Source organism: Drosophila miranda, chromosome 3, assembly GCF_003369915.1.
Source record: "Drosophila miranda strain MSH22 chromosome 3, D.miranda_PacBio2.1, whole genome shotgun sequence".
In the NCBI taxonomy this organism is placed as follows: domain Eukaryota; kingdom Metazoa; phylum Arthropoda; class Insecta; order Diptera; family Drosophilidae; genus Drosophila; species Drosophila miranda.
In genome coordinates, this window is record NC_046676.1 from 9855019 (window position 1) to 9868377 (window position 13359).

Consider the following 13359-nt stretch of genomic DNA (forward strand, 5'->3'; position numbering starts at 1 on the left):
AAGGGACGCCAGTGGCGGCACAAGGGTGCTTTTGGACAAAAAGTAGACGAAGCAAGCACGGCCCAAAGGCAGCAAACGAACCTAATTTGATAGCACACACACACACATACCCATGTACATGAGTACATACACTATATATGCATGTGTACATATACTTGAATGTATATTCTCTGCTACGCATTCGTTCAACTGGCAATGCTCATTAAATACTCTTTTTTTTCTCTCGGTCCCTCTTCTATCAGCGCTGTGTGTGCTGCTCACATTCGTTACGTGCCGGACATTGGATGGGAATTTAAATTGGTAATGTGACCGTAGTTGTTGTTGGAGTTCGTTCTGTTGGAGCCGTAGCTGCTGTTACTGTTGTCGATGGTCGGACGTTAACGTCCTCGACACTATCGCACACACTTGAGTACATACGAGCGTACCAGCGTTCTACCTACATAAATGCATGTGTACATAGTGTGCAGCGAATGCTGTACATGGCATTCGTGTGTACATTAAGTTGTATGTGCTCACAGCAAACTGCAAGAGACAAGACATCACACAGGGGCGTCTATCAGAGAGGGTTAGAGCATTTCATAGCATTTACAAGTCCCCTTTTGGATTTAGTTAAACGATTGCGATGCAAGCAGTTCACCCAAGCACCCCCCTTTCGCCAGTAGCGATCCCTTCGGCGCGACGCCCCTGCGCACTCAATGTCCCATACCCATGCTTCATGCTGAAATATGTATTTTCGAGGCGCACAAGCTGCGCACATAATGCCCCGCACCACGTCCCTCCGCTCCATAGACCCACAACAGCTACAGCTACGTCTACCTCTCTGCCACGGCCGCTGCCACTGACACTGCCTCTGCCAGTTGTGTTTCTCTGCCTCGGCTGGCGTCCGTGGCCTGCCTCGACCGCTATTTTTATGTACAAACAGGGTTGCATGCAACATGGACATGGTTTTCTCGTTCTCCCTTCTCCCTCCTTCCGCTTCGTCGTTCCTCTTTGGTCTTGCGTTTCTATTGAGGTTGCGTTTTGGAAAGAGCATTTGGTGGGACAATTTTTTTTCGAGTTTCTTGTTTCTGTTTCTGTTTCTTTTTCTCTCGTTGCTTCCGCTGCACTTTGGTGCTGCTGCGGCTGCTGGCTGCCGCTGATTGTTGCTGCTGCTGATTCACACATTCCTAATTGAATTATCACGCATAAGCGGACTGGAGCCGGGGACGGAGATGAAGCGCCAGATGAAATGTGTTATGTTTGTGCCGGAGCAGCCCCCCTTCGGAAATTAAATATCGTCTCTATTTTTAGACGCCAAAAACTAATTAGACGAGCAGCAGAGATACAGCAGCCCTGGCAACTAACTAACGGTCTCTGCTCAAGCTTTGTTCAAAAGCTGGCGCTGGCACTGGCGCTGGCGCTGGCATCGCAGTCGACGTTTCAGTTCAGTGCATTGGATAGGAGGCCGTTTTTGGTATTAAATTCGAGAAAGGTTTTCGGTTTCGGTTTCGGTGTCGTTTTATGTACCGAAACGCCCACCGCTGCCTTGGCCCGCTGCTGCTGAGGGCTTAACAAAGCGTAGTCGCACATTTCCATTTTTATGCATGTACATTTCTCGATTCCGTTTTGCTCTCTCGATTCGTATATACTATGTGTTTATTTTATTCCCCCACCCCTGCAACCCTCATGCTACAGGGCACCGCTTAAACGCTGCCCAGCTCAAAGAAATTTCACTCCAAGCAGCGACGCAGCCAGAGGCAGAGGAGCGAACGCAACGAACGGACCGAACCGAACCCACCCTTCCAGTACAACAGGCACACGAATACGCACACACCACTCCAATCCACACCACTATGTAGAGGAGGCAGCATCGAATCGTACTTTGGCTTTCCAGCAACTAATTGTATCGCATTTGTTGTGCGGCGGCTCGGAGTACATAAGACTTCCTCTCTATGTACTATCTACTATGTATTGTATGAGTGGGTAGAAAACCGATGTTTTTCTGTGTATGTGTGTGTGTATGTGTGCGTTCAACGCACTCCCCTCCATACACCACACTCCACACACCATCCGAGACGACTCGCCAGAAACAACAGATACGCTGCTAGGCGGCACAGATACAGCTACAATGACAGACCGGAGGCGAAATTTTGTCATTCCTCTGTAGAAACTGATATTCCTCGATGCTGTTGTCGCTGTTGTTGCTCGGGGCAGGAATTCCGAGCATTTTCACAGTTATTCGAGGGTTGGCGGCGCGGCGGCACGGCCAAAGGAAGCTTCGCTGGGATGTGGTCTCTGATAGCATCACAGTTGCTTTTTAATATCTTTTCAGCTAAATGGATACAATACTTCAGAGGCGGGGGCCCTATCTGTGTCCTTACCCTTACCCGTACCCACATCCATGTGTGTGTATGTGTTTTTCAATAGCAAAATTAAATTATAAGAATTTATATTGGCTGTGGGGCTTCTTTTGGGGGCAACGGAGTGTGCTACATGGGTTTATTTCGTTTATGTAGGGTTTATAAATGCCTTCTCTCTGTATGTGAATGGTTTTTTCCTGCTTGATAGTAAATATAGAGCTTTTTCATTTAATTTTCAAGTTTAAAGCCAACCCAAAGTTTTTTTCGAGTCGAGGAGAACCGCAAATCCAAGAAAAATGCGTTCAATCAGCTAATTGAGTAATTACAATTTTGCAATACAAAAAAATTACTGAAAAATACCCTTAAAGCAATGATTAAGTAGTACTTAGCGTTCTTAACATCTGCTCATATCCTTTAGATAAGTTTCCGACTCCCAAAATGGTGCCTCTCTTAGGCACTCTTTGGCACTTAGGCAGTCCTTTTATTCTCCCAAGAAAAGTAGTGGGATCCATTCAAGAAAGATAACAAAAATAAACAAAAAATTTCACTGGAAGCACTACCATAATAAAGCTAATCAGCTACAGTTCATAAAATGCTTTTCTAAATATTTTGGGCTATCTATCGTACTACGGTTAGATGTTATAGTGCCCTGACCGTCGGATTTCTATGCTTTATGTGAGATAGAAGACAGACAAAATGGTAATAACAAGTTTCTATGAATCTATTTCTATTTATAAAGCTCAAAAACATCGGTAATTTTTCGATCAATAAATCATTTCTTGTCCTGATACTGAGAACCGTTCTTCCTTTTAAGACTCGTTGGAGCCGGTTTGAATGGTTGTTGTCAGAAGCACAGAAGCGACGGTATTTACAGGCCCAATATGTGGTTCCATCCGAAAACCAGTTTCGTGAGCGTAAGACCCATAAGAAATGCTTCTTGGCATGAATACCAAGTGGAGAATACGATGAATATGCCGATGTGAAGCCTGATGTGGGGTGTGTGTTCCTCTTATTTGGCCTACCAGGAACCAATGCAACGCAATTAATGCGGTGAGCGATACACGCCTCTTGGCTTGGCCACTTACTACTTGCCACATGTTGTACGTCCACAGCGTATCGCCACCGCAGCCAATTGAATTCGACGCTCGTTCAAACCACCACCAATCACGAGAGAGTTGTTCCGAAGAGAAAACGAGCGAGCAAATCGGAGAGCGGCTATCGTTATACTCTGGTAGCCAAACGAATGGAATCAATCGGTTCAAGGGTGAGAAAGAGAGAAAAGTATATACTCGTAAGTATCCGACGGATGCGAGTAACTCTACGTGCATACGTGTCATTCTACATGCCATGTAGAGTTCCATTCGAAAGCTCATCGAAAGCTCAACAAAGTGAAGCATACGATGGGGATGGATCGATCGGATCTCCAAACAGTTGAGTAGCTATAGAAAACAGTGAGCGATTTCCGTTGCAGATTCAATCTCGAGGGATCTGATTATCCACTAAATATATCTACGCTTTTTTACTCAGCTTTCTTGATGGATCTTTTTCTGTAGAGAGGAATACACTTTGTTCTATATGTATATATGTACATATGTACGTATAAGATATTCGTTGCTCATTATATGGTACTTCTTATCCACATCCAACAATGCACTCGCTTTAATCTTTGGAAACTTTTTTTTCTTCTGGAGTCTAGACCTTCTTCAAGGGGTAAAGTCTGTCCAACGACCTCTGGTGTAATCAAATCCACAAAATGTTTTCTCCACTGAACATCGTGAGAACCAAGCTAAGAATTGTTTCGTTGGCTTGAGTTTTCAATGAATCAAAGTTTATTTTGTGACTGATGGAATATAAATATTGTTGTTGACGAGATACCAAATTAAAGAAAACACCGTTTAGCCCCTGACGAGGACCTCATAGGCATCTAGGCGCACCTCCTCGCCACCGAAGGGGATGTATAGGCAGCTGTGGGACGGATGGACCTTACCGGGAGTCAGGCTGCCGCTGTGGTAGCCGCGCCCAATGTACAGGTTCTCGCCCTCGGCGGTACGGCCGCAGACGATGGCATTTGGTGGCACATTGCCAAAGCTGTCGGGAACCCAGCCATAGCCGTATCCGGCCAGCAGCTCAAAGTCGTGCTTGACGTGTTCGGAGCCGCCGTATGCCACGTAGGCGCAGCCCTTGTTGGGAACCACCTGCAACGGAACGAAGAAAGGCATTAGGGATGTGGATTGCAGCTCGCTTGGATGCTTTCATACCTTGGCTGGCAGCAAATCACCTTCGTGGTAGGCACGGCCCACAAAGATCTGATCGCCATCGGTGTCGTGTCCGCCCTGGACTGTTCCGGGCACGATATGGCCACCGGAGGAAGAGATCCATGTCTCCGGATGGACCAGCACTTCGTACGCCTCTAGGCTGTGCTGTAAGCGAAGGGATACGTGAGTGTTACGGCTCCTTTCGAGACGACTGCGGGATAGTTACCTCCTTTCCGCCGAAGGGGATGTACAGGCAGTGGTGCGAGGGATGCACCTTGCCGGGCGTCAGGCTGCCCTGGAAGTAGCCGCGGCCAATGAACAGAGGCTCTCCGTCGGAGGTCTGACCCACGCGAAGGGCATGGGGAGGAACGTGTCCGCCGCTGGCCGGGATCCAGACGTAGTGGTCGCCGGTGAGGATCTCTACGTCGTGCTTGTTGATCTCCTCGCCGCCCCAGGCCACATAGGCCTGGTTCTTGTTGGGAATAACCTTGGCCGGCAGCATGTCTCCGCTGTGGTAGGCACGGCCCAAATAGATGGGATCATTGTCCGAGTCGTGTCCGGCGACGATGGCGCAGGGCGGCAGCTGTTCGAAGACGTTGTGGCTGATCCAGGTGTGGTCTGCAGAGGGAAAATGTGGACCAAGGTTAGACCTGACGTTTGTCTAAATATATTTTACTGATTACAGCCCAGCCCAGCCCAGCCCGGTGCTTTGACTGCTGATGTGTACAGTCGGCCTGCCACACCACACCACACCCCTCGCACATTAATAACTAGAACTTGGTCTGTTATCTCACGGGGTGTGAAATCGTAAGATCTATGAGAATGCCACCGAAGCTCCAGGGGATTTTCACTGTCAGCTGAACTTGGTATCGATGGTTCTTCGGCACTTATTCGTCGGTTTATTTTGGAGCACCTTTCGCAGGAAATCTACCAGTCAAACCTTACCCATGGTGTGTCGTTGAGTGTGGGATTATTTCTTCAAAAAGAGAGCGTAGGGTAGGGACCGTGCAGTACGGGCTGATTTTAATGACTGGCTAGCAGTCGTGGCTGTAGCTGCGTTTTAAAAGCTGTTGTGCCGGCGGTCTTTTGCTTCCTTATCGGCTGGCAATGTTAACTGACTTTGATAAGATATCTTAGTCAAAGTCATAGGGCCCATGCGGTCGCTGTGTCACTGTGTTTTGTGGTAAACAGTGCAATGTAATGGGGATCTCTGCTCCTTTAAGATACCATCATCTAACAGGAAGCAGTCATTATTCAATCCATCTATATATCATATAAATATATATATACATTTGTATATATATTTATGAGTGATGCAAGTGTGTATAGATTTTTGGCCCTTATCTATGAGCGATTCGCCAGGTACGGAAATCTTATCGCCGTTAGTCGAAAATAACTTCGATCAATAAGCTCGTAAAGTGTAGCTCTCCTCATGAACACGTATACACATGTCCGTGCCTCAACCCTGAATTCTGTCGCTCAGATATATATACTTACGGTTGGCCATTTCGTAGATTTCTTGGGAATACATTTTATGGAAAAATTTTGAAATTCTTAGGGCCGAAATGGGATGGGGTGTCGGTTAGTTTCTGTGTCTATTTCTTGAACATCTGGATTTTGAAAGTCAGGGCCGAAACTTTTGAGATTCTCTGTTGAGACTTCAATTTAGACAGAACGAAAAAGCCGACTTTCTGACTCAAAAAACATTTGATTTCCTTAAGGAAGTACAACACACTGTGGGGGAGTCAACTTTTTGTCTACGAATAACATTGAATAAAAATCCTGTCGGAATATACTTCCTTATGAATGCGTCATCATTCGTCACAGAATATCTGGAGAGTACATAAGCATGTACATATATAGTATGAACCTTTCGCACCTTTTCGTCTAGATAAAGGCTAATCAACTCTTGTGGAATATTGTTTCGGGGGATTTTTCGACAATACATATTTGCTACTGGCATGTTGTCATATTGTTTTATGGATTCATTGAAATGGAACACCTGCTTTCGCTTTCAGTACCCTCACCGTCACGATCACAGAGGGAAAATCTCTCTGGGCCCAGCGACTAATGACTCATTCCCGGACATAGTACAATATGTGTGATACTTGAGCTTTTCAAGAACAGGAAAAGACCAGAGATATCGAAGCGCAGAAATCAAGGCCTCACTATCAATACCTATTGTCGTACTCTGCGCACAAATGCTCCTTCTCATTCAGATATATGTATGTATGTATGTACCTACCCCATATGATAGGGTTATTTACACATAAAAAAGCTCGTTGATAAGAAAAGCCGATGAATCAACTTGGCTGGGGTGCGCTGTTTTAACGCCACTCCGCTACTGACCAATTTCTCAGTGGAAAAACAAACCTCAAGCTGTGAAGTCGCTTCGATCAAAAAAAAGTCAACGCCAGAAGACGTACTATATATCGTACAAAGTATTCCATTTATACAGAGGAACGCCTCCCCCCATATCTATAGAAAATCAAAATGGGTATGTACCATGAGAAGTTGCATCAAAAATCGGTTGAAAGTTCGGATCAAAGTCGAAAAACACCCCCCACCCATCCCACAGATCTGTGTCTGACTTGAGTAAATTTCTCTCCTGTTTGGTTCTCCGCTTTTCTTTGCAATCTTCCAGGCGCCGTGCAGCCAGGAGCAGTTTTGAGCATTGGTAGGACGAGTGCACCCAGTCAGCCCAGAGAGAGTTTTCGTAGAATATGTAGAAACTCCCCCTCCCCCAACCGATTCCCCAACCAATGAATAGCAATTCATTTTCGAAATACACGGCACCCTTGAATATATAGGAAGAAAAAAGAAAGAACCTAGTGTTATCTTATCGCGCGCTCAAAGCTTATCGGTTCCTCTGGTTCTCTCTTTGCAGAACACACCTGGGTGCACTCAACTCCATACGCCGCACTGCCACCCTACGCTGTCATCGGTGGCCACGACTCGGATAGAAGCCCCATCTATGTGGGCCGATCCTTCCACGAGGGCGAAAACCTGCCTGCCAAGGTCATTCCCAGCAAGGGTTGTGCCTATGTGGCCTATGGTGGAGCAGAACACTCGAAGACCCACTACGAGGTGCTGGTTGGACAGGGCTTCGCTTGGGTGCCCAGCTGCAGCGGTGGTGTGCCGCCCAATGCGGTTCGCAGTGGTACTACACGCACCGGCGAGCCCCTTTACGTGGGACGGGGTCACCATGCCGGCAGCTTGAGCGTCGGCAAGGTGCATCCTTCGCACGGCTGCCTTTACATCCCCTTCGGCGGCCAGGAGGTGCGCATCAACACCTACGAAGTCCTGATCTACCAGCAGCGGGACGTTTGGGTTGCGGCCTCGCCCGCCTACACTCCGCCTGGAGCTGTTGTCGCTGGCCATGACTCTGACCGGACTCCCATTTACGCCGGACGGGCCATGCACGAGGGCGAGATGCTCCCAGCCAAGGTGATTCCGAGCAAGGGATGCGCCTACGTCTGCTACGGAGGCTACGAGTTCCAGAAGCCTACATACGAGGTGCTCACCGGCTACGGATACGTCTGGATTCATGTCCAACATCACGGCATTCCACCCAATGCCGTTTCCACGGGTCGTGCCCGCAATGGAGATCCCATCTACTTTGGCCGCGGACACCATCAGGGCAGCCTGACTCCGGGTCTGATCTCGTCGCGCCAGCGCTGTCTCTACATTCCGTACGGTGGCCGGGAGATCCGTCTCGACTCGTACGAAGTGCTCTGCAGGCAGTGAATGCGAATCCCCGGACCGTTAAGCCACGAACTGCATTTAGTATTGAACTAAGTTTAAACCCTGTAACCCTGCGTTACTTATCCAATAAAATCCCATCTTCGCTAACCTAAAGAAACCCTGGTTGCCCTTACTCTTACCCGTATCCTTGTCCCTTGAGGCGTCTCCTTTACCAACCCGTACTAACCCCGCCGTACTCTCCTTCGTTTCAGCCTACAAATGGGTGCAGTCCTCGGCCTACTCCTCGATCCCTGAGGACGCTGTGGTGGGCGGCAACGACGAGGACGGCGCAATGATCTACGTGGGCCGGGCCGAGCACGAAGGCGACATGATGGTCTGCAAGGTGGTGCCCTCCAAGCAGATCGGATTCGTCTCCAATCGCGGCGAGGCGCTGCCCAAGGACATCTTCGAGATGCTGTGTGGTCAGAACCTGGTGTGGGTCAAATGTTACGACCACGTCATACCCGAGAAGGCCGTCCTCTGCGGACGCAGTTCGCTGGACCAGCCCGTCTACATTGGCCGCGGCCACTACGAGGGCCACCTGATCATCGGCAAAATATCCTCCGTCCATCGGGCTCTCTTTATCGCCTTTCGCGGGGCCGAGCGCCGGCTGGATTCGTACGAGATCCTCGTGGAGGAGAGGAGGGTTGTGCCCGGCTGGCAGCTGCCACCGCCGCCGCCACCGGAGGAGCTGGAGAAGTGTCCACTAACACCGCCGCCGCCCCCGTCTCCACCTACCCCCGCTCCGCCTGTGGTTGAGAAGCCGTATAATTATCCGCATCTGGCCACAATGCCGTTCCCAATGACCGACAGGCCACCAGCTTATACGCCCACGCCTGATCCTCTGCCGCCGGTGGGGGGAGTCCTTGTGATGCCCAGTCCCGCACATGCACCGCCACCGGGCGGTGTTTTAGTGATGCCACCTGTCCAGCAACCCCCACCGCCGCCACCCTCCTTCACCCCCGCGGCAGTGGCGCCGGTTCCAATTGTCGTCGCACCATCATACACACCAGCGGAGACGTACAAGCCACCCATGGACTCCTACGGAGCTGCCGGCTCCTCCTACACTCCGGCCGAGTATGCTCCTCCGGCGTATGGAGTGTCCTCATCCTACGGCTACGAAAGTGGCTACGACGTCTGGGTGACCGCTGGTCCGGGCTACTTCTACTCTCCGGAGGCCGTCATCGGAGGCCACGACAGCAACATGGAGCAGCTGCTCGTCTGCCGCGCCTACTATGCAGGTGTCCACGTCCCGGGCAAGGCAGTTGCCAGCCAGGGATGTGCGTACATCGCTCACGGCAAACGCGAGATCTTGGAGCCCACGTACCAGGTGCTGCTGGGGCAAGGAAAGTACCACTGGGTGCGCGCCTATGGAGGCAGTATTGCCCCCGGCGCCGTGATGGCGGGAAGGTCACCCGGAGGCGAGCCCCTGTACGTTGGACGCGCCCACTACTGTGGCAGTCTGACGCCCGGTGTGCTCCAGCAGTCCAATCGCTGCCTCCAGATCCCGTTTGACGGCCAGGAGATCCGCATCAGCAGCTACGAGGTCCTGGTCCGCAGTGACCTCTACCACAGCCAGCAGGCCATGCGCCTGGTCTACTGAGCATCGATATTGATCCAAAAACGGAAACTACCGAAACGAATCGAGAGCAGCTACCTCATCTACGAAAAGATCTACCACATTTACCTACTATATACTTTGTCTCCTTTATTTATTATCTATTAGTTTTTTTTTTCCCTTTCCCTTTGAGTTAATCAGCGATGAAAACGTGTTTTTACTGATGCTTCTGTTCCAAGTCGTGAGTCACGCGATACCTGTTTTGGGTATCTGAAACCTTATCGCACCTCTCTGATGGATGGAAATGGATCCCAAATGGAATATGAATTTCGTTTGGATTGCTGCCAAAAAACAAAGAAATATATTTTTTGTATCATAATTATGTCTGCAATCACAAACATTTATTGATTACGTTATCATTCTATAGAGTGGATATCAATAGATAATAGCTGCACCTGTAGATTCCTAGCTATGGACTACATTAGTAGATTACTAATTCCACACTTCACGCAATTGAATTTCGCATTCATATTCGTTGGGTTCGTGGCCTGGTTCTAGAATCCCAAAATCATCTACCAATAATTACACTAATAGCTAGCAAAGAAATCCACTCAAAAAACGAGGGGGACACCGCAACTCTACGGTTATACCCGATACTAAGTCAGTATGGCTCTCCTCCGGCAGACGCCGCTAATCTTAAACGACACGACAAAGAGTGCGTGCGAGAGAGACAGAAAATCAGTCTGAGCGTGACGTCGGGCGCTGCGTAGCCACTGCAAATTGATTTGTTCCTATTGGCTATAAAAATGATCTGATCTGATCCAGATTCAGCAATCTGATAGATATGGTCATTATCTATGATTTTGCGTTTCTCGAATGTGCAATATTGTGGATGCAACAGATTTTCGTCCTTTGTGTGGGCGGAAGGGGGTGGGGCGAAATTTTGAGATACACGTTTTATAGTAAGATCTAACAGGAGTGCGGATACCAAATTTGGTTACTCTAGCCTTAATAGTCTCTGAGATTTTTGAATATCCCCAGATTTTCGTCCTTTGCGGGGGCGGAAGGGGGTGTGGCGAAATTTTGAAACAAACTCGTCTCGGTCCGATATATTAGGAGTGTGGATACCAAATTTGGTTGCTCTAGCTTTTATAGTCTCTGAGATCTAGGCGCTAATGTTTTACTCTAAGCAAAGCCGGCTATGCTACGTGTGTGTTAGAGAGAGACAGGGCGAGAAAAAATGAAATTGTTTTCTTGATTCTGGCTATAATAATTATACGATCTGGTTCAGATTTTGCACTCTTGAAGATATAGTCATCTTCTACGATTCTGCTAATATTAAACGACACGACAAAGAGAGAGACAGAAAATCAGTCTGAGCGTGACGTCGGGTGCTGCGTAGCCACTGCAAATTGATTTGTTCCTATTGGCTATAAAAATGATCTGATCTGATCCAGATTCAGCAATCTGATAGATATGGTCATTATCTATGATTCTGCGTTTTTAGTTTTCTCGAATGTGCAATATTGTGGATGCAACAGATTTTCGTCCTTTGTGTGGGCGGAAGGGGGTGGGGCGAAATTTTGATATACACGTTTTATAGTAAGATCTAACAGGAGTGCGGATACCAAATTTGGTTACTCTAGCCTTAATAGTCTCTGAGATTTTTGAATATCCCCAGATTTTCGTCCTTTGCGGGGGCGGAAGGGGGTGTGGCGAAATTTTGAAACAAACTCGTCTCGGTCCGATATATTAGGAGTGTGGATACCAAATTTGGTTGCTCTAGCTTTTGTAGTCTCTGAGATCTAGGCGCTAATGTTTTACTCTAAGCAAAGCCGCCTATGCTACGTGTGTGTTAGAGAGAGACAGGGCGAGAAAAAATGAAATTGTTTTCTTGATGCTGGCTATAATAATAATACGATCCAATTCAGATTCCGCAGTCTTAAAGATATGGTCATTCTCTACAATTCTACGTTTTTGGTTTTCTTATATCTTTAAAATTGTGGATGCCACAGATTTTCGTCCTTTGGAGGGGCGGAAGTGGGCGGGGCGAAGTTTTGAAATATTTTTGTAGCAGTGACATATCACAGAAGTCTTGCTCCAAAACAACGTTGCTCTAGCTCTTATAGTCTTTTAGCACTAGGCGCTGAAGGGGACGGACAGACGGACAGACGGACGGACGGACGGACGGACAGACAGACAGGGCTCAATCGACTCGGCTATTGATGCTGATCAAGAAACGATTCCTTCTGGACGTTACACACATCCACTTTTACCACAAATCTAATATACCCCAATACTCATTTTGAGTATCGGGTATAAAAACTGAATAAAAACTTCTGTTAAAACATAGTCAAAAGATATCGATATTAATAAAAATAAATCACTTAAAAATATATCACCGTTAGCATTCTGAGCAAAATTTGAAATTTTCGCGGCTGTTACTTCGTTAAACTTCGTTAAAAGTCTCAAATAATTAAAAAAATTGTGCGATGACGGAAAAATTTGATAAAAACAGGAACAGAGAATAGATATTATCAATTATTCTTATATATTATAATATTAAATTTTAAAGAAATCGAATTAGCATTTTGTTGAAACTCTAGAAACGCAAGAATTTTAACATTTCGGGGAAGAACTTCGATAAAATATACAGAACTCCGCCAAAATGCAGCTAATGATAATCCCATAAATTCTTGTTATTAACAAAGGTTTCTTTAAACGGATTGGGGATTTTATTTAAGGCGAAGAGATGCATGTAACGAAAAGAAGAAGGAGAGTGAGAAAGAGAAAATGAATGTGCGTCTGCGTCACGCTTTGTTTTGTTTTGTGTAGGTCCACTGCAAAAAAAAAGGGGCAAATTATAGATCATATATGTATGTATGCGTGTACAATGTACAATTACTCTGGAGATTTCAATAAATTGCACTTCATTCTTGGGAAAGCTTTGATCTATGTATGTTTGGAACTTCCCAGTGGTCAGCTGGGCGGAAACGATTTCTTGATGAAAGCTTCCGAAAGCTCGTTTACATCTTCTGTGCAAATTCACTATAACATGGGGACATGACAACAGCTTTTGCCTCTTGGACCTCTTTGAATATAAAGTATAGAGAATAGAGCGTTGACACACGTTGCTTGACCCTGAATATAGCCTGAAGTTGACTGAATTTCCGGGAGTTTATAACTCTGCTATCTGAGATCCCTTTGATATATTGAGAATCATATTAATTAGGCATATTAATTTAGAATATAGGGGTCGCATCTTTGTATAAGAATGATATCTCCATCAGGTCACATCTGACTCAGATGATCTGAGTGTAGAAAAAAAAGACAATCGGACGGGCAAATACTGACACGCTTTCCTCTCAGATGACGTACAATACGTGGCTGTTTGTCCAGTGCTTACCCCCACTACCACCACACTGTACTATAAACATCCACATGTTTTTTTTGGAATCGGAAG

General features: G+C 47.1%; 3 protein-coding genes across 5 annotated transcripts; 2 read left to right on the forward strand and 1 right to left on the reverse strand.

The window, feature by feature from the left end:
• Window positions 1–4145: 4145 nt before the first annotated feature.
• On the reverse strand, window positions 4146–6231 carry LOC108160709. Of its 2 annotated transcripts, none has more exons than XM_017294879.2 (4): window positions 6092–6231; window positions 4821–5212; window positions 4598–4759; window positions 4146–4534 (listed from the first exon to the last, which is right to left on the reverse strand). In XM_017294879.2, exons 1-4 carry the CDS (start codon window positions 6123–6125, stop codon window positions 4235–4237), a joined length of 888 nt encoding a protein of 295 aa, XP_017150368.1. In that variant the 5' UTR covers window positions 6126–6231; the 3' UTR covers window positions 4146–4234. The 2 variants fall into 2 exon arrangements, with proteins under 2 accessions (XP_017150368.1, XP_017150369.1); XM_017294880.2 differs by lacking the exon at window positions 6092–6231 and adding an exon at window positions 5540–5650.
• A 767-nt stretch (window positions 6232–6998) lies between these two features.
• On the forward strand, window positions 6999–8452 carry LOC108160707. Of its 2 annotated transcripts, XM_017294877.2 has the most exons (3): window positions 6999–7091; window positions 7239–7271; window positions 7482–8452. In XM_017294877.2, the coding sequence occupies exons 1-3, from the start codon at window positions 7088–7090 to the stop codon at window positions 8339–8341; spliced, it is 897 nt and encodes a 298-aa protein (XP_017150366.1). In that variant the 5' UTR covers window positions 6999–7087; the 3' UTR covers window positions 8342–8452. The 2 variants fall into 2 exon arrangements, with proteins under 2 accessions (XP_017150366.1, XP_017150367.1); XM_017294878.2 differs by lacking the exon at window positions 7239–7271.
• LOC108160706 lies at window positions 7002–10275 on the forward strand. Its single transcript, XM_017294876.2, has 2 exons — window positions 7002–7091; window positions 8551–10275. The coding sequence occupies exons 1-2, from the start codon at window positions 7088–7090 to the stop codon at window positions 9939–9941; spliced, it is 1395 nt and encodes a 464-aa protein (XP_017150365.1). The 5' UTR covers window positions 7002–7087; the 3' UTR covers window positions 9942–10275.
• The last annotated feature ends 3084 nt before the right edge of the window (window positions 10276–13359 follow it).